The following is a 24,942-nucleotide window of genomic DNA, read 5'->3' as shown; positions in this document are numbered from 1 at the left end:
CAGGTGTGAGCCACCACACTCGGCCCAAAAGCCCCTTATAAAACCATCAGATCTTGTGAGAAGTCACTCATTATGAGAACAAGATGGGGGAAACTGCCCCCATGATGCAGTTATCTCCACCTGGTCTCTCACACAACATGTGGGGATTATGGGAACTACAATTCAAGATCTAGATTTGGGTGGAGACACAGCCAAACCATATCCAATTTATTATTTTAAAACTGCCATTTATTGGGTGTTTATTATGTGCCAGGTACTTTACATTGACCTTATTTAACCCTTATGTGGTGATGCAGACAGGACTTTTTAGATAGGTTAACTGAAGTTCGTGGCCATCCAGTGACATAATGGCAGAGCCACTCATGTCTCTCAATATAAAGACAAACCTGTTTTCTTTCATTCTTAAGCATTTCCACCCTTGGGGAGGAGGGGGAAGGGGAACAGGGTACAAGTTACAGAGAACCCTTGTGATTTCTCTGGGTGGAACAAGGACTCAGTTTTGGTTACCAAAATGGGAAGGAAATGTCTGTCTTCGGGGTTATAGGACCTTTGTTAGTGCTAAGGCCAGGCTGGAGCATGGTCTGAGTCTTAGTTCAGGATCCTCTGGACATTGAAGAGAATGAGGTGATCCTCGGAAGGATCTGGGCCTTCTGAGCTGAGACATAGCAGCATACTGCATGCCACATTCCACATTTCTGAGCAAGAGATCCCTTCTTGGAAGGGAAGCAGAAATGAGGTTGGCTAAAAGCCTGGCCTTTTGGGGCAGATAGACCTAAATTTTGTCTTTATCAGTTACCAGCTGTGAGACCCTGGGGAAGTTACTTTTTTCTGCTTCAGTTTTCTCATCTATAAAATCAGATGTCCATGGGTCCACATCAAAGGGTGATGCTGACTTCATAAGAGAATGTGCATAAAACAGCACAAGGTGTGGCATGGAGAAACGCTTAATAACTGATAATTTATTTTTAAGGTTAATTATCTATTAATTATCTATATTTGGAGGTAGAAAGTAGAAAGTGTCTAGACGGGCCTGGCAAGGAAGAGGGCGTAGATAGTGCCTCCGATCACCTGTGACTCCTTCCTCTGTTGCAGCCCCCCATGGGTGAGGAGGGCAACCACAAGCGACACTCAGTGGTAGCAGGAGGTGGCGGCGGTGAGGGCAGGAAGCGGTGCCCTTCCCAGTCTTCCAGCAGGTCTGCTGCCATGATCAGCCAACCCCCTACACCACCCACCGGCCAGCCCGTCCGGGAAGATGCCAAATGGACAAGCCAGCACTCGAACACACAGACTTTGGGAAAGTGAAAAGCTCCTTAGCCCTGGGGCTTGAGGGGGGAAAGGGGTAGGGTGGGTAAGAGTCCATGGGGGTGCCCAGTCCCAGGAGAGGGGACAATGAAGGGACAGGCCTGGAGTTACTAGGACAGGCCTTTGTGCTGAGTAGCAATGTGTACACCATTTGGGCTATCAGAGGTACCCCTGGGCAGGAGCCTCTACATCCCCTTCCCCTTCCTCTCTCCATGACTCTTGACATCCTAGCTTCTTCTAAGGGGGGAGGGAAAGGGGGGAAATTTTTATATATATATATACATATATATATATCAAGTTTTAAATTATTGATAGTTCATCTGGATTACCAAAATCACTCTGCAGCCCTGCCCGCGGCTAGTAGGCTGCAACCCTGGTCCCCACTCTAGCCTCCTCTTGCTCCCCCTCAAGCCAACTATGCAGCCCACAAGAAGGCCCTGCGGGCCCCCCATAGCCCAGCACTGTCCCATAGAAGGCTCTGGCGGCACCTCTGGGCCCCAGGAGCATCAGCCCCTTGATCATCTGGGGTTTGTCATCACCATGTTTTCTCCCTGCTGTCCCCACCCTGCCCTTCTGCCATCTTCTGGGAGAAGGAAACCAAAGGATCTAAAACTGGGGTTTGGGGGAAGGTTTTAGCCTCTCCCCACTCCCCTTGCCCCACACCCTTTACTCCCCAGCCCAGAGAGACGCTGCTTTTACCAGGAAAGACTATTGAAAGATGATTTATTTTATTTTTCTCTGACCTTTCCATCCTCGAGAAAATGGGGAAAAAAAAAAAAAAAGACAAAATCAACCATAAAAGACCAAAAAAAAAAAAAAAAAAATCAGATAAACCCCCACCTAATCCACAGAAAGTAATGTCTTTCCCCTCCCCTTGGAATTTTTGTTTTGTTTTTGGAAATAATATTTTTTTAAAAGTTGCCTTATTGTGGAGCGGGAATCTGAAATACCCAAATGCCTGTTTTCCTCGGTGGAGTCAACCCGAAGAGCTCCCACCTTCTCTGGATGTGCCTGGGCTTGGACTGGCTAGAATCTTTCTCTGGACTGTTGCATGTACAGTGCCTCCATCCTGGAGGCAAGAGAGTTGGGAGTGGCTCGAATCAGAGCCGTGCCCAAGATATCCCTGCTGTTGCATCGTTTGAAGCTGACGTCCTGTGTCTGTACACTGCTGCCACTGTTGTGTCCTCGCTCTGCTTGCTGTTGCCTCACGCCAGGCCCCGTCCTGCCGTGACACCCTTCATCCTACCCTTGGAACCCCAAGGCCAAGTTTGCTTCAAACTGTTGGAGAACAGAGTTGGCCTGCATCTGGAACACACTTGTCCTCAGCTTGACCGTCTCCCCACACCCCAGAGTGGAAAGGTGAACACCTGCAGCTGAGGCTTGGAAACATTTCTTGTGTTGCCCTGAAGAATCTCTGAGACCTCAGGGAGGCTCTGTCTCTCTTAAAAGGTGGAGAAAGATGCCATTCTCTTCCTAAGGTCTGGTGGAGTCTCCCCATCTTGCATACCCTTCTGCAAGCCATCCATCTCTGCTCACTCTCCAATTGACCCGCCTGGGAACAAGGGATGAGGAGGAGTTGGGGGCTGGGGGGAATCCTGCCAGTTGGTGAAGCCCTGTGGCAGGAAGGTATATGTGGACATAGAGTATACCTGATTCTCTTCTTCAGCCACTTGACTGTTTGGGTTGGGCTGTGAATGACAGTGGAATGGCTGGAGTCTGCTGTTGTCAGAAGGCAGGGAGGGTGATGAAGGACTGACCCACATGGACTGGGATGTGTGTCGGTTATGGGCATGACTGCACATTCACTCTCGGTGGGATCTGGGCAACACGGAGGAGTTTATGGTCCTGTTGCTTACTTACTGCAATGTCTTTGGCCCTCCTTTTCAACTGGTTCCTCTGTTGGGCCCAAAGGTGGGGAGTAGGAGACAGTATCCCAGGTTGACAAGGCCTTGCCCTTTACCTTGGGCACCTTGTTAATTTTTAGCCTGTGCCCTTCCCCACCTTTGCCCTCCCAGTGGTTGGTGTGTGGGAAGCCCATCTCAGTTCTGTGACTTTATGTCTCAAACCAAGGATGAGCGTCTGGTCTCTACTATGATGGTGGTATCTGAGGCCTTTCCCTGCCCAGTCTGGTGCCTGCCCCACATTGTACCAGACACTGGATTCCTGGACCCCCTTCTCCTTTCCTTTCTTTCCTTCAGGTCACGCAGCCCTGTACTGTATCCAGCATCACAGAAACCTCAGTGTTTTTCGTCTGCTGGTTTGGGGCACAAGGAAGCCTTAGGGTATGGGGAAAGGCTGTTATTACTTAGAGTTTACTCCCAGGCCAGGGGGCTGCCATCTTTTTCACAGACATCCCTGAAAGGAAGCCCCTTTGGGGCAGGGAGTCGAGGACTTCATCTCAACATAGGCTGGTGGTTGGTAGGGGAGCTTTTTCTTTTTTTTCTTTTCTTTTCTTTTCTTTTTTTTTTTTTTTTTTTGGTAACATGTTAGGAGTTAATGTTGCAAAGAGTAGTTTACATCTTCACTTTCTGAAGACACTTGAATTTAGGACCGATGTATCTGTGACAAGCATGCCAGAAGTGGCAGGGGCCATCAGGGCTAACCACTTCACACCCACCATCCTCCCATGGGGATCCAAGACCTGAGATAAAGCAACAGCCTGCCCAGATCCCTCTGTTCATCCTATCCCTTCCAAGGTTGGTCCATGCCAACATAACCTCTGGGCATCAGACATTAGCAGTTCTGTGTGCCTCAGCCCTGTTAAGGGGAAGGTTTCTCTTTCGCCCTCTTCCTACACCTGGGAGCAAAGGCACTACCAGTAGAGAAGGGCCATCCGGCCCTGCCCCAGCCTGGACCCCTGGGGCTCAGAGGTGCTGAGCCCCTATGTCAAAAGTTGTTAATTAAATGTTTTTGTTTTGTTCCATTGTAGCTCTTTTTTTTCCCCCCCCTTTCCTGGTGATTGATTTTACAAAAGAAAGTAAGCTGCTTAGAAGGCCCTGGAAGGGAAGTGAGGAGGAGGGACAAGGAAGATGACTAGTTACGGAGGGTAGGGTTGTTTTTTGCCAAAAAAGCCTAGGTAGAGTGATCTGAATTATCTGGAACCCTCCTGAATGGAACCCCAGAGTACCTCCTGTGTGGAAGGGTCCCTGGATTTTCCCTAACACCCACCCTCTCCCCCTTCAGCCATGCTGATGGCAGAGAAGATAAGAACTTGGAGCCCATTTCTCACTGGAGAGGAAAACTTGTCATCTGGCTTTGCGGAGAAAGTTCCACCTTACGCTCGTAGTACATTATCTTTACTATGTGCTAGGATATCATATTTAAAAGGACAAAAAAATGTAAAATACTTGAATGAGCTTGTATTATAACATTAATATTATTGAGAGTATCTGCTTTCCAGGCTGAAGTGATTCATTCATTATTCTAGTCCTGCTTTAGTCCTTTGTAATTTGTGGTAATTATGCTTTTCTTTTTAATACAAAAAAATGTATAAAAATAAACACTTGAAAAGGCAAAATACTGGCTGGTCTTCCATCTAGGGTACTGTTATTTGGTGTGAAGGATGGGTTTCTGGTAGGGTTCCCCCAGATCCAGAGGAACCCTGCACTTAGTGTGCACATGAAACCTCAGCAGGGGCTCTGCCATTGTGCTTTGAGGAGTCTGCCTAAGGCAGGGGCTTCTACAAGCCTTGAATTCATGTCCACCCTGTGTCTTAAGTGAGACGTGACAGTCATAGCCAGTGCCACAAAACAACAGTCCAGCATAATGCCAGGATTTCAGTGCACTTGTCAGCTTCCAAGTTTTCCATCCCCTGGCTGTGGCCTGCATTGTGTTATGAGACAGCCAAGAAGAAAAAGGTTGATGAGGCTCCTTCTGGAGGGTTGCCACAACCCCTCTATGAACAGACTTCCATGGGGGTGAAGGAGGAATGATCCAGCACCATGTGGCCTTACGGAATCCTGGTCAGCCCCTGAACCCTGAGATGTGATGCTGGGGAGGGATGGAACAATGAGTCCCCCATTCCCTGTATGAATTACAAAACTAAAAATCAGGCATGGCCTTATTTACGTGTTCATCTGACAACTGTCTCCCATACCTGACTTGGGAAAATGGTTTTTCTAGAGAGTTCGTTTTCACTGTTCTTGAGGTGGGCAGGTGCTTCAGTACCACCAGTGACCTCCACAGGCCAAAGGAAAGTTTAGGAGATAGTGTCCAGGGATGATGCAGACTGGTACTTTGAGAACAGAAAGATGAATTAATTGAACCTTACTTCACACATTATCGTTAGGAATGCCCATGGAAGCTTAATTTTACAGCCTGAGCTTCCAAATGTTATGTCTGAAGTATTAGAAGTCTGGTAGTAAACACCCCCGTTCAAAAAAAAAAAAAATCCACCGGAATTCATGAAGACCAGTTTATTTTACATGCTTGCTTTCACGTTCTTTACTGGGAATTTAAGGCCTTTTTTCAGCCTTGTATACCAACCTCAAGGATTTTGTTTCATACAGAAAAGGACAGGGCTGGGCCCTTCTGCCAAGGACTGATCACCTGCCTGCCAAAAGGAAGAGGGAATGACAGCCTTTTGTCCTTCTAGGCCCCTTACAGTACCTCAAAATCTAAAGGCCTTAAAGGGGAAAAAAAGCGTATCTGTTCTTTCTCTTTATCTCCTACCCTTCTCTTTAAGCATACTGAAGATGGACTTTTTTCCAAATGTTTATTTGTAGGAAGAGGTGATGGGTGCAGGCCAGCAGCTGAGAACTTACAGCTTTGATGCACCAGGAGCTGTATTCAAGCTGAGGGCACAAGCCTCCTAGGGAGGGAGCCAGGTCCACCAAGGCCAGAGACAGGCAGGCGAGACTGGAAAGCCAGAGAGATGCTGCCTGGTAAGTGCTTAGCTGGCCTATTGGGCAAGTCCTCTGGGCTTCTAGAGCTGATAGGAAGGAGGAGTTCATTTTGATAGTCCTGCCTGGAGACTTGGACCTATCTGATAATAAAGTATTTCATAAAGCTACAGTGGATGTTTTTCTTAAGAGAACTGAAAGTTGGAAAAGGTGCAAATATATATAAGAATTTAGTAAAATAATGGTGGTCTTTCAAATCAAAGAGTGATCTTTAAATTGTTCTTGGGAACCACAGGGTTCCTGGCCATGTCTGGCGGCTGAGGGGAGGCCAGGATGGGGACTTCAACCCAAGCAGCTGTGGTTTTGCTTTTGATAAGGTCCCTGGTAAAAATCATTTGAATAAATGTTGCTGAGAAAGTGGTAAAGCATTCGGGGCAGAAAGGATTTTGCCCTTTGCTCCGCCATGTTTTTCCAGGCTCTTTCTTTGGGGAGAAAGAGGGTTCTAACCTCTGGTCCTCATTCAGATGGGCTAATTAGGGGTCTCGGGTGTCCCCAAAGGGCAGCAATTTTGATCCTTTCCCTTGTGGGTAAAAAGGATTTTCAGTTTCTCAGCAGTTGGTTTTTGGTTTCCACATAAGGCTAAAAGTGTTAAAGTTTGGTCTGTACCTCTTTGCTTTTAATCCAGAATCCTCCAGAGGGAGGGAGGAAGACCTTTTGTTTGCAGTGTGCCAGAGTTAAAATGGGGCCTTTACCACTCACTTAGTGTTTGGTGTGTGTATGTTTGTGTGTGTGTTGGGTGAAGTGGCTACTGGCATCGGGTATGTCATGAATTGAGACCTATAGTGGTTTGCCAGGGTGTCTTGGCTCTCGCCTGAGGTAGGGTATGTGAAAGCCTTTTGGGGCAGGAAGGGGCAAAGCAATACATGGCCCTCCCACCCCCTGGTCCCAGAAGAAGCTCTCCCTGGAGCCAGGCAGCCTCCAGTCCCCCTCCTTTCAGCTTTGTCATTCTCTGCATCCTGCCCAGGCCACAAAGGAGTTATCTGGGGCTGAACCCCTCTCCTTCCACAGCAGAGGACCAGGGGTCTCCTCCCTCTGACCAGCCTCCAGTCTGGGGAGCTGTGTTTTCCTTTTTCTTAAGCTAACTCCTGATCCCATTGAGGGACATCAAGGGCAGTAGTTTGGAGAAAGCCTCATCCTTAGCCCTGCTTTTCTGGGAAGCCCACCTTCCCTCTACCCTGGTGCCACACATTTGGGAGTGTGGCCAAAGGAGGCAAATTGTTAGGAGCAATCAGGAAGCCGCATCTGTATCCCATGGCTGAGGGACAGCCAGGATGACACTTGGGCCCTCTCTCACTCTATCCTCTTTGGGGAGTCTGGGATGCTCTCAGAGAGCGGAGTGAAGCCCAGCAGGAGGACATGTCTCTCGTAGGCCTTGGTCTGCTTGAACATGATATCAGTCCCATGGAGGTGGTCCAGCACACCCAGCACACCATAGCACTGGTTGAACCTAGAAGAGAGAAGACAGTGCTGCAGTGCCAATGCTGGAGGCCTCTGTCCAGATCCCATTTCATTTGTGCCAGCCTCACACATTTCTCAGCCCTCCTACCCCACACCTGTCACCACCATCCTGACTGTCTGCATCAGAATAAGCTGGGGAGTTGCTACAAATGCACCTTCTGGGGGGCACTCCAAACCTGCAATTTGCAGTATCTGCAGTCTTCCTTTGAAAAGCTTGCTGTGTGATTCTGATGCCCACAGTCTGAGGATCTCTAGTAGAACTAGGCTTCTTCGGGCATGAGATCACCAGCATCAAAATCCCCTGGAACACTTAACTAAAATGCAGGTATCCAGGCCCTGCTCCCCCAGATACCTTAGTTCAGCATATTTGGAGTGGAATCCAAGAGCCTAAATTTTAAACAAGCATCTCAGGTGATTCTGGTATAGGAGGTTTGTAGACTACACTTGAAAAAGTCTGGGGCTTTCAGACAGTATATGACTTCCTTGTGATTGCATGCAGGAGTTTTATGCATACATGTACTTTTCTAAAGAGAATGTCCAGAGCTTATTCAAAGGGCCCAGAGCCCAAATAAAGGTTTAAAATCCCCAGTTGGAGGAGGACCCAATTTCAGAAAGAAAAGAGTATGGTCATCCCAGTGTGGTTATTATTTTCCTGACCATCAGACCTCTTCCCCAACTAGCATTCACGTGTAAACTGAGACACCAGTGTCTGCTATCAGAAGCTTAAGGAGGAAGGGTGATGGTTATTGCCCAGGGACCCATTATGGGGAGAGGGTCCTTACTTGAGATGGTGGTAGTCGTGGAATTCAGGCGAAGGCAGGAAGGGAAGGTGGTAGCCACAGTGGGAGATGGTGGTGATGATGAGGGCCAAGGAAAACCACACGGTGATGGAGGACAAGTGGGAGCCCATTACTAATGGGCCCACTATCGCAGGTAGCATGTTGGAGACCTGCAAGGGGAGGGATGATTGAAGGCAGGGCCCAGGGAGATGAAGGGACTTAGTTGGGTGTACACTTGGCCCCAAGGTGGTACCAGAGGCAAACTTCATTGACCCAGATCTGGAGAAGGTGAGAATTTCAGGACTTTGATTTGTTGAAGGCATTCACCTTTGTAACTTGGGACAAATTATGCAGTTTGAGCCTCAATTTTCTTGTTTGCAAAATTAAGATTAAAAAGGTTGTTGGAGGAGCCAGGTGTGGTGGTTCATGCCTGTAATCCCAGCAATTTGGGAGGCAGAGGTGGGGGGATTGCTTGAGGCCAGAGGTTCCAGCCAGCCTGGGCAAAATAGCAGGATCCCGACTCTACAAAAAATTTAAAAATTAGCCAGATATGACTGGGCGCAGTGGCTCACTCCTATAATCCCAGAATTTTGGGAGGCCAAGGCGGGTGGATCACGAGGTCAGGAGTTTAAGACCAGCCTGACCAATGTGGTGAAACCCTGTCTCTACTAAAAATACAAAAATTAGCCAGGCGTGGTGGCACACGCCTGTAATCCCAGCTACTCGGCAGGCTGAGACAGGAGAATTGCTTGAACCCAGGAGGCGGGGGGTTGCAGTGAGCCGAGATCACGCCATTGCACTCCAGCCTGGATGACACAGTGAGACTCTATCTAAAAAAAAAAAAAAAAAAAGCCAGGTGTGGTGGTGTACACCTGTGGTCTCAGCTATTTGGAAGACTGAAGCTAGAGGATCACATGCGCCCAGGAGTTGGAGGCTGCAGTGAGCTATGATCACACCATTGCACTCCAACCTGGGTGACAGAGCAAGACCCTGTCTCAAAAAGAAAAAAAAAAAAAAGTTGTTGGGATGATTAAATGAGACAACTGTGTTAGGCACTTAACATAGCCTGGCATATGGAAGGCTGACAATAAATGGTAACTATTTTTTTTTTTTTTTTGAGACGGAGTCTTGCTCTGTCGCCCGGACTGGAGTGCAGTGGCCTGATCTCAGCTCACTTCAAGCTCCGCCTCCAGGGTTTACGCCATTCTCCTGCCTCAGCCTCCCCAGTAGCTGGGACTACAGGCGCCCCGCCACCTCGCCCAGCTAGTTTTTTGTATTTTTTTAGTAGACACGGGGTTTCACCGTGTTAGCCAGGATGGTCTCGATCTCCTGACCTCGTGACCCGCCCGTCTCGGCCTCCCACAGTGCTGGGATTACAGGCTTGAGCCACCATGCCCGGCCAATGGTAGCTATTTTTAAATGGGAAGTAAAAGGGCCGGTGTGGTCTAAGTTCTCTGCAGGAGAGCTTCAGGAAGGTGGTTAGGGCCGTCTGCCCTTTGCTATGGGGAGAGTAGAGCTCTACTCACCACATGCTCTATAGGATGGGCATAGAGAGAGATCACACCAATGGGAGCTGTCCACTCATGGTGTTTCTTGTGGATTTTCTTGTAGAATGTTGGGTGGTGAAGAAGCCTGGGGAAATAGTTAATAGTTAATAACCTGCTGATTCCTCTTTCTCCTTCCCCAACCAGTCTATGAGAAGCCAAAAATAGGAACTAGGGGTTACATCCATGGAGCAAAGCTAAAAACACCCAGACCTGCTTCAAATTTCAACCCCAGCCCTTATACTGCATAGTTTGGGAGTGGGTTGCTTTGCCCCTCTACCCCAGTTGTATTTGCTATAAAATGGGATGCTCCCCAGAAAGGATTGAATAAGGAAATGGATGGGAAACGCCCTGGCCCCCACACAATCGGAGAGGCCTTTTCTCTTCTGGACATTCATTCCTCACTTGTCCCAAGTTGTCAGTTATGAGACAACTGTTAGTCTTCCTGTTAACCGTTTAATGGGAGACTTGAGGCCAGGGAGTATTTTATTGGCCTACACTCAATTCAGAAGCCTGTTTCCTTTTATTTTTTTTTTTCTTTGAGACAAGGTCTTGCTCTTTCGCCCAGGCTGGAGTGCAATGGTGTGATCACAGCTCACTACAGCCTTGACCTCCCGGGCTCATGTGATCCTCCCACCTCAATCTCCCGACTAGCCAGGACTACAAGTACACACCACCATGCCTGGCTAATTTTTAAAAATTTTTTTGTAGAGACGGTCTCCTGACATTCCCCAGGCTAGTCTCAAACTCCTGGGCTCAAGTGATCCGCCCAACTCACCCTCCCAAAGTGCCAGGATTACAAGCGTGAGTCACTGCACCTGGCCTTAGTTTCCCTGTTGATCAGTGAGCCCTAGACAGGGTGAGGAGCCAGCTGTGCCTCAGGCAGGGACTGCTCACCGGTGTGAATAGTAGAACAAGACTTCCTCGATCAGCGTGAAGATGGCCAGCTCCAGGAGGAACCAGTGGAAGGTGGGTAGCTCACGGCGGCAGGGGTCTCCCCACCATTCGAGGAAGGGATAGAGGAAGACCACCATGGGGAAAGATACCATGCACTGGTTGAAAAGAACTGTGCGGATAGACTGGCGCAGTTTCACAGGATCCACCTGCCCAAGGGAAGGGAGGAGATGGACAAGAGTGTGAGAAGTAGGCTCCACCGTGACCTGCTTACAGGAGGCCCTCACTCCGGTTGGATTCTGGGAGAGATGTTGGGACACAGCCAGTAGCTCCTGACTGCAACCCAGCTCCAGGCCTGGAAACGTTGCAGAATAAGGCCCTAGCTGCTAGGCAGTGAGTAATACCCCTGTCCTTGGAAACTTCAGCAGCCTTCAGTCTGTGCTGGAACCTGCCTTCTTCCTGGTTCTGCACATTATCACCACTGCCCTCCCCATTTCTCTGGCCAGGCCCCATGTATTTACAGGTAACTTGGGTAGCCTCCATGGTGCTTGGAGAAGGCTGTGACTTTCTGACTGACACCCCATTTCAGCCATTTAGCCCCTCTTTGTCAGAGAACCTTGTCCATGATTGGATGCAGAGGTCAAGGTCATCTGCCTCCTCACATGGTCCAGCCTCACTGCAGTAGGCCCAGAGCAAAGAAGCAGGTAAGCCAAGGAGCTGCTTATTCAGCTTCTTGACCAACTTCCTGGTTTTCACAGTGACGCTGTGAAGATGGGGGCCTGCCCAAACATTTCCACCACGGTCCACTGTACAGAGCTGGCCCCAAGTGTCCAAACTCCATTTGGCCTCAATACTACATCCAGTATTTTCCCCCAGAATCAGCAACTCTTTGACCCTTCCTTTTGTTAGATCTCTGGGGCTCCAGGGAACAGTCCTGTGACCATAGAAAGTTCCTGGATCCTGATGAACTTGTTTGGTTAGAAAGGATTTCTCCAAGCACTCTCTGTGAGCTGGAGGGATTTCTGCCCCAAAGCGAGACAGGGGCTCAGAACGGTCCCCAGCTTGAGGCCTGCCTCTTCCTCCAGCCTGGAATTCCAGGCACTGCATGCATTAACTGATTTCAGAATTCACTCTTTGTTTACTTCCATCCCCTTGTGAGACCAGGTCTCGCCAGCCTGTTGTGAGAGGACATGTTAGGTGAGGCCATTACACCTTCTGGAAACCTTGACCAAGAGGTGGGGTATCACATCTGTCTATTCATTTATTTATTTAACTGATATTTATTGAGCATCCACTATGTAGCACTCAGTGTTCTGGGTGTTGAAAATAAAGCAATGAGCAAAACAAAGATTCCTGCCCCCATGGAATTTATATTCCAGTGAGAAAGGTAGACTAAACACAACAAATATAAAAACATATATATCAGGCTAGGCATGGTGGCTCACACCTGTAATCCCAGCACTTTGGGAGGTGGAGGTGGGAGGATCACTTGAGGCCAGGAATTTGAGAGCAGCCTTGGCAACATAACAAAACCCCATCAAATTTTTTTTAAAAAGCTGGGTGTGGTGGTGTGCACCTGCTGTCCCAGCTATTCAGGAGGCTGGGGTGGGAGGATCATGTGAGTCCAGGAGTTTAAGGCACTCCAGCCTGCATGAGAGGGTGAGACCCAATCTCTTGAAAAAAAAAAAAAAAGGCCAGACGCTGTGGCTTACACCTGTAATCCCAACACTTTGGGAAGCCAAGGTGGGCAGATCATGAGGTCAGGAAATTGAGACCATCCTGGCTAACACGGTGAAACCTTGTCTCTACTAAAAATACAAAAATTTAGCTGGGCGTGGTGGCATGTGCTTGTAGTCCCAGCTACTTGGGAGGCTGAGGCAGGAGAATCACTTGAACCCGGGAGGCGGAGGTTGTAGTGAGCCACCGAGATTGTGCCACTGCACTCCAGCCTCTGTGATAGACCAAGACTCCGTCTCAAAAAAAAAAAAAAGGGCGCCGGGCGCGGTGGCTCAAGCCTGTAATCCCAGCACTGTGGGAGGTCGAGACGGGCGGATCACAAGGTCAGGAGATCAAGACCATCCTGGCTAACACGGTGAAACCCCGTGTCTACTAAAAAAATACAAAAAACTAGCCGGGCGAGGTGGCGGGCGCCTGTAGTCCCAGCTACTCGGGAGGCTGAGGCAGGAGAATGGCGTAAACCCGGAAGGCGGAGCTTGCAGTGAGCTGAGATCCGGTCACTGTACTCCAGCCTGGGCGACAGAGCGAGACTCCGTCTCAAAAAAAAAAAAAAAAGGGCAAAAAAGGCAGGCCGGGCACTGTGGCTCACTTTGTAATCCCAGCACTTTGGGAGGCCGAGGCAGGCAGATCACGAGGTCAGGAGTTTGAGACCAGCGTAACCAATATGGTGAAACCCTGTCTCTACTAAAAATACAAAAATTAGCTGGGCATGGTAGCATGCGCCTGTAATCCCAGCTACTCAGGAGGCTGAGGCAGGAGAATCACTTGAACCCAGCAGGCAGAGGTTGCAGTAAGTCAAGATTGCTCCATTGCAGTCCAGCCTGGGTGACAGAGTGAGACTTCATCTCAAAAAAAAAAAAAAAAAAAAGCAATAATACAGACAAGAGATGATGGTGAATTGGACAAGGGTAATAGTGATGGAAGTGACGAGAAGTGGTAAGAAGTGATTGGATTCTGAATTTGTTTCGGAAATAGAGTTAATAGGGTTCCCGGATAGATTGGATGTGGAGTATGAAGGAAAGAGAGTAGTCAAGAATGACTCCAAAGTTTTTGGCCTGAGCAACTAGAGGACTGGAATTGCCATCCACTCAGATTGGGGAAGCTATGGGTAGTAAGTAAAGGCTTTGGCAGGACAATCAGAAATGCTCTTTTGGACATCATAAATTGGCAATTTCTATTAGTATCCATGTGGAGATGTCAAGGAGGGAGTTGGATATTTCAGGTTGGAATTCAGTAGAGAGTTCTGGGCTAGAGAGAGAAATGTGTGAGCTGTCGGTCCATGGATGGTATTTAAAGTCATGGCACTGAAGAGATAACTGGGAGAATGAATACAGAGAAGAAGACCAAGGCGAGAACCCATGGAACATTCAACACAAAGAGGTTGGAGAGAAGAGAAGGAATCAGGAAAGCGACAGTGAAGAAGTGAACAATCAGATGTGACGGGGAGCCGGGTGTGGTGGCTCATGCCTGTAATCCCAGCAGTTTGTGAGGCCAAGGTGGATGGATCCCCTGAGGTCAGGAGTTCAAGATCAGCCTGGGGAACTTGGTGAAACCCTGTCTCTACTAAAAATACAAAAAATTAGCTGGGCATGGTGGCACGTGCCTGTAATCCCAGCTACTTGGGAGGCTGAGGCAGGAGAATCGCTTGAACCCGGGAGACAGAGGTTGCAGTGAGCCAAGATCGTGCCATTGCACTCCACCTGGGCAACAGAGTGAGACTGTCTCTTAAAAAAAAAAAAAATTAAAGGGGTACCTAGAAAGCACATTGTACTGGAAGCCAAGTGAAAAAAATATTTCAAGGCTGAGGGAGTCAGCAGCTGTGGAAATGTCTCTGCTGCTCTAATGAAACCATATCATTGGCGAACTTGCCAAAAGAAATGTTGGTAGAGCCTTTTTCTAGGTGTGACACCTGATTTGGAGGTTTGTAAAGAAAATGAGACAATGCTTTTGTGATTAGGAGAGATGCAGGCTGAAGGATTTAGGGGTCAAGTTTTATGATGTCTCAAACTTACTTTCAATAGGAAAAATGTATAGATGCATATATATTTATATTTTTATATATAAAGCAAAAATAAAATGTTTAAAATTGGTGAATCTAAGTGATATGTAAATGCATAATTCTTACATTATTTTTCAACTTTCTGTATGTATTTTTAACGTTTTTCATAATTACAAAACGTTGGGGAAAAGAGTAGACAGATGGCTGGGCGTGGTGGCTCATGCCTTTTATCCCAGCACTTTGGGAGTCTGAAGCTAGTGGATCACCTAAGGTCAGGAGTTCGAGACCAGCCTGGCGAACATGGTGAAACCCCATCTCTACTGAAAATACAAAAATTACCCAGGCGTGGTGGTACATGCCTGTAATCCCAGCTACTTGGAAGGCTGAGGCAGAAGAATTGCTTGAACCCAGGAAGTAGAGTTTACAGTGAGCCAAGACTGCGGTGCCACTGCATTCCAGCCTGGGTGACAGAGGGAGACTGTCTCAAAAAAAAACAAACAACAAAACCCAAGTAAGAGTGGACAGAGAGGAATTGGAAACTATATAGATAACTCTTTCAAAGAACTTTGCTAGTTAAGGGTTGTTTTTTCTGTTACTCTGGTTTGTGTGTGCGTGTGTGTGTGTGTGTCTGTTTTTGTGAGACGGGGTCTCACTCTGTCACCCAGGCTGGAGTGCACTCTTTGTTTACTTCCATCCCATCACGAGGCCAGGTCTCACCAGCCTGTTGTGAGAGGACATATTAGGTGAGGCCATTACACCTAACTACAGCTCACTGCAGCCTCAACCTCCTACGCTCAAGCAATCCTCCCACCTCAGCCTCCCAAATAGCTAGGACTACAGGCGTGCACTGTCACACCCAGCTAATTTTTGTATTTTTTGTAGAGACATTGTTGGGTGGGGTGTTTCGTCATGTTGCCCAGACTGGTCTCAAACACCTGAGCTTAGGCATTCCTCCTGCCTCGGCCTTACAAAGTGGTAGGATTACAGGTGTGAACCACTCCACCTGGCCTGTTTTTTTCCTTTTCGAGTCAGTGTCTTGCTCTGTCACCCAGGTTAGAGTGTAGTGGTATGATCATAGCTCACTGTAACCTCAACCTCCTGGGCTCAAGCAGTCCTCCCGCCTCAGCTTCCCAAGTAGCTGGGACTACAGGCACATTCCACCTCGCTTGCCTAGTTAAAATTTTTTTTGTGGAGATGGGATCTCGTTCTGTCGCTTGGGCTGGTCTTGAACTCCTAGGCGCAAGTGATTCTCCTGCCTCAGACTCCCAAAGTCTGGGATTACAGGTGTGAGCCACCACACCTACCCTGTTTTATTATTTATTTTTCTTTTTGAGTCAGGCTCTCACTCTGTCACCCAGGCTGATCTCAAACTCCTGGGCTCAAGCAATTCTTCTGGCTCAGCCTCCCAAAGTCTGGGATTATAGTAGTGAGCACACACTTGGTGGGGTTTTTTTTTTTTAGATGGAAAACAATTACTGCATGTTTGTAATAATCTAGAGAGGAATAATGAGAGAAAGAGAAGGAAAAGAAGATACAAGAAAGCAAAGAGAGAATTACTGTAGCCATTTCCTGGATGTAGTACATGGATAGGGGAGGAATCACCCACAGACAGGAGCAAGGAGAGTTCACCTGTGGTGTGAGGTGGGCAGGCAGAGCATGTGGGTGCAGGTGCTGATCGCTGGCCAATGTGGTGTGCATCTATAAAACTCTTCTACTTGCTTTGGTTTTTTTTTTTTTTTTTTTTTCCTAGAGACAGTGTCTCCCTCTGTCTCCAAGGCTTGGAGTGCAGTGGCACAATCATGGCTCACTTCAGCCTTGAACTCCTGGGTTCAGGTGATCCTCCTGCCTCGGCCTCCTGACTAGCCGAGACTACAGACACACACCACTGTGCCCGGCTAATTAAAATAAATTTTTTTTTGTAGAGACAGGGATCTCACTATGTTGCCCAGGCTGGTCTTGAACTCCTGGCATCAAGCAGTCCTCCTGTCTCAGCCTCCCAAAGTGCTGAGATCACAAGCCTGAGTCACCGTGCCCCAGCCTGCTTAAATTTTCTTTTTTTCTTTTTTTTTGAGACAGAGTCTTGCTGTGTCACTCAGGCTGGAGTGCAGTGGTGCAATCTCGGCTCACTGCAACCTGTGCCTCCCAGGTTCAAGCGATTCTTCTCCAGGCATGTGCCACTACGCCCAGCTAATTTTTGTATTTTTAGCAGAGGCAGGATTTTGCCATGTTGCCCAGGCTAGTCTTGAACTCTGGAGCTCAAGTGATTTGCCCACCTCAGTCTCCCAAAGTGCTGGGATTACAGGCATGAACCACCACGCCCAGCCTTAAATTTTCTTAGTGAAATGGGAAGCATGGCCTTCCTTCTGCCAGCGGTTAGGGGAGGAGGTGTTAGAGAGGTGTGAAGTAGCCATTCAGGCAGTGGGAGAGTAAACAGAGCAGGGATGGATCATAGGAACACCAGGTAGCATTCAGCTCCCACTTGAGGATCTGTTTCTGATGTCTTGGTTCAGGGCCCAGTCCTTCCTGGAAACAGCCAAAGATTAAATGGCCTCGTGAGGTTCTTTCCTACTTCTGTGCCCACCTGAGGGTGCACGTGGTACAGGAGCACTGGACTTGGTGTCAGATGGGATGAGCCCTGGCTCTGTTTCCTAGTAGCAATCTGATCTTGAACTAGTCACTGGACATTTCTGAACCTCAGCTTCCGCAGAATGCAGTGAGATCTTCCAATGTAGCTCTGTAGTCGTTGTGTAGACTATAAGGTCGTACAGGCGGCAGGTAATATTCTGGAGAGCTGATTAAGAATGTGAGCCCTGAAGTCAAAAAGCCTGAGTTTGAATCATAGTTTACCCATGTAATACCTGTTTCCTCATCTGAATAGTGAAGGTTCTTGGCCTCAGTTGAAGATGTGAGCATTAGTCAATGGTGCTACAACAGCCATGGTTGACAGATGAAGGGTTCTTGAGGACCAAGCATAGGGTTTGACACTTTAGGCTCTGATTCATGTCCTGCCAAGCTGGGCCTGGAGGAAGCCCCCGAGCCTGGCTGGCAGCTGTTGTCCCAAGTGAGGGGGATGGTAAGCCAGGCCAACAGCTCCAGTTCAGGAAGGGGCCCATTTCAAAGGAGTGGGTCAAGAGCACTGTTTGCCTTTCTGGAGTGCTGGGCTGGGACAGAAGGACCTGAGAGCTGAGATGGTTCACCCAGACACCTGGGCAGATTACTAAAAGATGATTGTCTTGTCTGGGAAAGAAGCCAGGATGTGGTTTGGGTGGAGTTGGGGAAAGAACCTGAGTTTCAGAATCAACTTCTTCCTTATTTTGTAAGAAAAGGCGAGCCAGACTCAGGGAACAGTGGGACCCACTTCCTGGCACTGTGCAAGTCGGAGTGCCTTGTAAGCAGGGTCTGGGCCTCACTTATGGATTTACCCTGGTGTCTTCCACTATTGGTCGAATTGAGTATTTAGGAAGGAGGACTTGTTTAAAAGACAGCCACCGCCCACACATTCAGAATCCATACTATCCACATGTTATAGTGGAGTTATCCATTGTTTTTGCAGCTGTCTCCCTCTCTCACAACAACAGCTGTTACCCATATTCTAGCATCCAGCATTGCTGTCTCCATTCCCATGGGTAAAGTGGAGTTGCCTGCCTTCTCAGTGCCAGGCTGACTATAGTCCCATGGGGCACCACAGGCAGGTCCAGATCCTGGGCCAGGAATCAGGAGGCCAGAACATTGGTCTTGACTGGCTACTAGCTGAGTGACTCTGAGATTGTGGGCAAATTATTTCCTCTCTTTAACCTTCTAACCTGGGGGAGCCTTGTTGCTAATAACTTGGCTCACACTGGCCAGGTCTCTCCTGGGCCAGTGGTGAAAATTCTGAGTGTGGCTTTAGCTCTTGCTTTCTGTGCTTTGACCAGGAGAAGTTGCAATAATACTTACAGGTTCATTCTTGCCGATCTGAATTCGGTAGCGAGAGATGAAGTTAGGTTTTCCTGTTGTGTCAACCACCAGTAGAAGTCCATTGAAGCTCCAGAAGAACAGACAAGGCACTTGGATGGCACCTGAGATTGGGAAACAGAAACAGTCAGGGCGACTTTGGGTTCTCGCAGCACATAGACTAAAGGAACACACTTTTTTATGGTGACTGAGGCTTCATCCTAGACATTTCTTTGGCAGGGAGGTCTTAGGGCTTGGCACCAAGGGGTTACCTGTAGTCTTGGGTAGGAACTGGGACAGTCCACTTAAGGAGTGTCTCCATTCATTTTCTTAGCCGTAAAATGAGGACAACAACCTTCAAGATGGTTGGTGGTTTTCATGTAAATACATATGAAAGTATGTTAAGATATATAATACACTCTAAAATAGAAATTAATTCAGGTTGACATTTGGGAGTCTGCGCCCACTGAACCCTTTATGAATTGCCAAGGAAGGAGAAGCAAAGGAAGTACTCTGTATGGTATGGGTCACAGTGAGCCCTGGGCTAGGAGTCAGTCAGGAAATGTAATCCCTGTCATCCTACTAACTGACCAGCAGAACCTCGAGTGTCATCTAGTCAGTATCTCCCCAAATGGAAAACTCATCTTTCTTTCTTTCTTTCTTTCTTTTTTTTTTTTTTTGAGACAAAGCCTTGCTCTGTCACCCAAGCTGGAAGTGCAGTTGTGCGATCATGGCTCACTGTAGCCTCGACCTGCCAAGCTCAAGTGATCCTCTTGCTTCAGCCTCCTGAATAGCTGGGACTATCAGCACCTGCCACCATGCCCAGCTAGGACTAGGCTTTGCTTAATTCCATGTCTGTGCCCCTCCGCTAGCACCCTTCATGCTCCATCAACCAAAGTATCTGTGGCAGCTGGGACTTGGAAAATACTTGCCAGCACTGTAGGGGAGTAGGATTGGTACAAACTTTCTTTTTTTTTTTTTTTTTTGAGACGGAGTCTCGCTCTGTCGCCCAGGCTGGAGTGCAGTGGCCGGATCTCAGCTCACTGCAAGCTCCGCCTCCCGGGTTTACGCCCTTCTCCTGCCTCAGCCTCCCGAGTAGCTGGGACTACAGGCGCCCGCCACCTCACCTGGCTGGTTTTTTGTATTTTTTTTTAGTAGAGACGGGGTTTCACTGTGTTAGCCAGGATGGTCTCGATCTGCTGAATTGGTACAAACTTTCTAGAGGGCAATTTGGCAGTATCTGAAGTAATACAGTGAGAGAGTCAGAAAGCCAAGACAGAAAGGGAGAAAGAAGAAAAGGAGACACATCTATTCGTATGCATAAATGTCCGTCACAGCATTAAAAAAAAAAAAAAAATTTAAAGCAGCCTAAATACCCATCAGTAGGGAATGGACTAAATAGATTAGAGTATTTCCATATAATGGAATAGAATGGGAAGGCTAGAGTATTAAGTAAGGCTACATTAATAGGCATGGAAAGATACCTACAATCGGCCGGGCGCGGTGGCTCAAGCCTGTAATCCCAGCACTTTGGGAGGCCGAGACGGGCGGATCACGAGGTCAGGAGATCGAGACCATCCTGGCTAACATGGTGAAACCCCGTCTCTACTAAAAAATACAAAAAAAACTAGCCGGGTGAGGTGGCGGGCGCCTGTAGTCCCAGCTACTTGGGAGGCTGAGGCAGGAGAATGGCGTGAACCCGGGAGGCGGAGCTTGCAGTGAGCTGAGATCTGGCCACTGCACTCCAGCCTGGGCGACAGAGCGAGACTCCGTCTCAAAAAAAAAAAAAAAAAAAAAAAAAAGATACCTACAATCTATTCAATGAAAAAAAGATTTTAAAATAGTTGATATCTCATAAGTACAACTATATACCCAATATATAAAAGATGTACGCTAATATATAAACAGTGGTTATTTCTTGAAGGTAAGAGAGAGGGTGATTTTCACACTTTCTATGCTTATTTGAATTGCCTGATTTTTCTTTTTAACAATGAGCACATATTTTATACCCAGAAAAAATAAACAATTTTTTACTTTGGAAAAAAAAGGTTGGTGGTTACCCAGTGGGCCAGCCAAGTTGTCTACCTACTTGGAACTCCAAAGGCTGTCTGAGGAATACAGATGAAAAGCACACCATAAGATGATCTTGAGCTTCTAGCTCTAACACTTAAAATTGGAAACATTTTCTCCCTCTCATATTGGCTTATCACCTAGGTAATAGGTAATTTTCACAGGATTGTACCTAAAGTATATACAATATTTGGGGTTTTTTTTTAGATTGCAGCTTCAAGCTAATAAAGTTTTTCTACCACTTTCCCCATATACATAGGTAATCTGCATTGTTCAATGACTGCTTAAGATCCCATTAAATCTGTCATATTTAATGTTCAACCCATTGTCACAGTTATCCTTCTAGTTGAAAACAATCCTCAGGGGCATTTTACTTTGTGGCAACAGACACTTTTTATCTTCCCTTCTAGACTGTGACATCATTTTTTAATGGGGGAGGGAAACATTTCATTTAAATATTTCTTTTTGTGTTGTTTTTTGAGACAGAGTCTTGCTCTGTCACCCAGGCTGGAGTGCAGTGGCGCTGTCTCAGCTCTCTGCAGCCTCTGCCTCCCGAGTTCAAGCGATTCTTGTGCCTCAGCCTCCCGAGTAGCTGGGATTACAGGCATGCGCCACCATGCCTGGCTCATTTTTTGTATTTTTAGTAGAGATAAGTTTCACCATGTTGGCCAGGATGGTCTCGAACTTCTGGCCTCAAGTGATCTGCCTGTCTCGGCCTCCCAAAGTGCTGGGATTACAGGTGTGAGCCACCAATCTTGGCCATCTTAATTTTTTTTTTTTTTTTTTTTTTTTTTGAGGCAGAGTCTTGCTCTATTGCACAGGCTGGAGTGTAGTGGCACCATCTAGGCTGACTGCAACCTCTGCCTCCCAGGTTCAACAGCAATTCTCATGCCTCAGCCTCCAGAGTAGCTGACATTATAGGCACATACCACCACGCCCAGCTAATTTGTGTGTATGTTTTTTGTGAAAAAGGGGTTTTGCCATATTGGCCAGGCTGGTCTTGAACCCCTGACTTCAAGTGATCCGCCTGCCTTGGCCTCCCAAAGTGTTGGGATTACAGGTGTGAGCCACTGTGCCCAGCCCCATCTTAAATACTTCTTTCTTTTTTGTTGTTTTTTTTTTTTTTTTTTTTGAGATGAAGCCTCACACTGTCACCCGGCTAGAGTGCAGTGGTGCAATCTTGGCTTACTGCAACCCCCTCCCAAGTTCAAGCGATTCTCCCTGCCTTAGCCTCCCAAATAGCTGGGATTACAGGAGCCTGCCACCACGCCCAGCTAATTTTTTTGTATTTTTAGTAGAAACGGGCTTTCACTATGTTGGCCAGGCTGGTCTTGAACTCCTAACCTTGTGATCCACCTGCCTCAGCCTCCCAAAGTGCTAGGATTACAGGCGTCAGCCACTGTGCCTGGTCTCCCATCTTAAATATTTCTATATCTTCCACACAAGTTTAGCACATAGTAACATTATATATCATATTAATAATATAAATAAATGTATGTTACATATAATTTATATTAAATTGTGTATAATTATGATTTGAGTGAATGTATGATTGAGGACAATCACTATTATAGATAATGCTATTATAAATATCTATGTTTACATGGCTTTTCCTTCCATTTATTTACTTAGGCTTGTTTGGAGCCATTTAAGCTGTCGGTAAATATTTATTGACTGGCCACGTGCTGTCAAGCACTGACTGTACCAGGTACAGGGTACATAGTCTCAGACAAGACAGGGCAGCCCTCTGTGCTTGTGGAATTACATGTAGAAACAGGATTATTAATGAAGTGTGCATTCATTTTTACATAAAATATTTCTTATTTTTCTATATTTTGGGAGGAGTCTCAACTTCTCAGCTTCTTTTTTTAGACATCCTGTTTCCAGACTGCCCACAAGTTTAGTATTCTTTGGGACTACCACTTTTTTGAACTCAAGTCCTCATCCCTTGGAATAATAAACTGAAAATTCCCAAAGTAGATAACAAAACAATAGAAAAAGAATTAAGTTATAATCATGCACCCACACACTAGGTGCTGGTGGTCTGGGAACCTCACCTATAAAGAAGAGGATCCACTCCTTCCCTTCAAATGTAGTCAGCAGCCTCTCCCACTGGGCTTGCCAAAAGTAGCCAGAAGCACCCCAAAATCTCTGAAGATGCCTTGGAAGAAAAACCATTCAGGTTTCTGGGTGAAGACTAGTGGGTGAACAGCTCCTTCCCCTATGATCTACCCCCCACCACCACCACACTGCACCCTAGCTGGGTGGAGCCAACTTACCATGTCACTGAGTTCCAGAAGGCCACAAATGAGAGAAGTCCAGAGCCCAGGATGAAAGCTGTCCTCCTCATAGAGCCCCAGATGTGTCCCTCCTGGAGGAGGGCAAGGAAATGTCAAACCCCAGCAAGCCTCCTGCCTTTACACCCAGCTCACTGCTGAGGCACAGCGGGAATGCTGTAGGATCAGGGTCTCAACAAACCAGGAAGGCACAGCTGACCTTTTCCCAGCTTCTGTGGGAGCCTCTTCCTTATCAGGAGCTCTCAGGCTGTACATGGGTGTGTTTATGAAAATTAGAGTTCAAGTTGGGGGAGGGAAGGGAATTAGCCTGACTCCAGAGAAACTAGCAGGCAATTCTGTCAGTCAGAGGACAGGCAAACCTCTGTTCAGCCATAGGATTTCATCACCAGTCCTCTTGGCAAACAGAGCTACCCATTATCTGCACATTGGAATCACCTGGGAGCTTAAAAAAGTCCCAGTACCCAGGGTCCCCTCCAATCCAATTACATAAGAGTCCCTGGGGGTGGGACCTGGGCTCCCCAGGCAATTCTAATGGGCAGGCAAGGTTGAGATATCATAGCAGCATCTGCCAAAACCATGATGAGGAAATCCTTTCCCGGTCATACGGGCTTCACTGTGTCCATAGGCCAGGCCTATTTTTTCCATCCCTACCCTCCTCTTGCTTTGGGAGAAAAGAGTGAATTGTACACCTTTTCTGACTTTTTTTTGAGGCAGAGTGTTGCTCTGTCACCCAGGCTGGAGTGCAGTGTCACCACCTTGGCTCACTGCAACCTCTGCCTCCAGGGTTCAAGCGATTCTTCTGCCCCAGCTTCCTGAGTAGCTGGGATTACAGATGCCTGCCACCATGCCCAGCTAATTTTTGTATTTTTAGTAGAGAAGTTAGCTGGGGTTTCGCCATGTTGGCCAGGCTGGCCTAGAATTCTAAACTTCTAGTGATTCACCTGCCTCAGTCTCCCAAAGTGCTGGGATTACAGGCACGAGCCACTGTGCCCGGCCACTTTCTGACTTTTAATAACCCCTCTCTGCCTTCCAGCAAGATTAGCCCAGTCTGCCAGCTGGACAAGATGACTAGCCATTCTGTGGGTCAAGGAGAGACCACTGGAAATCACTGGGAGGTCCTTATATATTCCCCTCCAAAAGGTTCTCCTCTAAACCAGAAGTCATTGTGAGCTCGATGACCAAAAAATGCCCCAGATTCAGGGAGGGAAAACACCAGCTGCCAGGTGTATCACCAGTTTCCATTGTACCACAGACAGGAATTACAAATGACCACTCATATTCTGTCTCTAAATTCAGATTGGGGTCTGCTCATATTCTTTCATAGGAAATAACTGGAGGTGGTGGTCCCTACAGTGTGTGTACCTGGGGCTCATCTGCAATTAGCTAATGGGGCCATGTACAGGGTGTCAGAGGGGGTGCTGGAGCTGATCTAATAGGACACTACTTTTTTTTTTTTTTTTTTTTTTTTTGAGACAATCTTACTCTGTTGCCCAGGCTGGAGTGTAGTGGTATAATCTCGGCTCACTGCAACCTCTACCTCCCAAGTTCAAGCGATTCTCCTGCCTCAGCCTCTGGAGTAGCTGGGATTACAAGTGCCTGCCACCATGCCTAGCTAATTTTTGGATTTTTAGTAGAGATGGGGTTTCGCCATGTTGGCAAGGCTGATCTTGAACTCCTGACATCAGGTGATCTGCCTGCCTCACCTCTGAGGGCTATTTTCAGTAACTTTTCTAGACTCGTTGGAAGTTTTAATCTTCTGAGTTTCATCAAACCAAATTAAGTCAGATTAAAACCTCAATTTAACATACAGAATTAGATATTTGTTTGGGGATGTTGGGTTTTTTCATCTCTCTAGCAGCCCAGATGAAGGAAATATAAACAGGACAAAGGTCCTCTGTGATGTGCAGGAAAACGCAGTGCAGGAGTTAGCTGGGGTCAAGAGCCAGTTCTCAGCTACCCCCAGAAAGCCTCTGTTGTCCCCAGGAAAGTTATAGAAAGGGGTTTTCCAAAGGCCTAAGGCATAGGGCA

At 47.4% G+C, this 24,942-nt stretch overlaps 2 protein-coding genes across 4 annotated transcripts in view; one reads left to right on the top strand and one right to left on the bottom strand.

Annotated features, from left to right (window-relative positions):
* LARP1 (La ribonucleoprotein 1, translational regulator) overlaps positions 1–4,819 on the top strand; it is a 63,463-nt gene extending 58,644 nt beyond the window's left edge. For all 3 annotated transcript variants that reach the window (XM_030926757.1, XM_030926755.1, XM_010360541.2), the window contains one exon: positions 1,093–4,819. In XM_030926757.1, the coding sequence (XP_030782617.1) occupies positions 1,093–1,302 (210 nt within the window). In that variant the 3' untranslated portion in view covers positions 1,303–4,819. The remainder of the gene's footprint in view (positions 1–1,092) is intronic.
* An 883-nt stretch (positions 4,820–5,702) lies between these two features.
* Positions 5,703–24,942, bottom strand: part of FAXDC2 (fatty acid hydroxylase domain containing 2) — a 32,798-nt gene continuing 13,558 nt past the window's right edge. Inside the window, exons 3-9 of the mRNA XM_010360542.2 lie at positions 22,897–22,988; positions 22,675–22,778; positions 18,551–18,672; positions 10,882–11,087; positions 9,967–10,072; positions 8,444–8,610; positions 5,703–7,650 (exon numbers count right to left, since the gene is read on the bottom strand). Coding sequence (XP_010358844.1) covers positions 7,494–7,650; positions 8,444–8,610; positions 9,967–10,072; positions 10,882–11,087; positions 18,551–18,672; positions 22,675–22,778; positions 22,897–22,988 — 954 coding nt within the window. The 3' untranslated portion in view covers positions 5,703–7,493. The remainder of the gene's footprint in view (positions 7,651–8,443; positions 8,611–9,966; positions 10,073–10,881; positions 11,088–18,550; positions 18,673–22,674; positions 22,779–22,896; positions 22,989–24,942) is intronic.

This window comes from Rhinopithecus roxellana, chromosome 3 (assembly GCF_007565055.1).
Source record: "Rhinopithecus roxellana isolate Shanxi Qingling chromosome 3, ASM756505v1, whole genome shotgun sequence".
Taxonomy (NCBI): domain Eukaryota; kingdom Metazoa; phylum Chordata; class Mammalia; order Primates; family Cercopithecidae; genus Rhinopithecus; species Rhinopithecus roxellana.
This window is presented reverse-complemented; position numbering and strand designations above follow the sequence as displayed.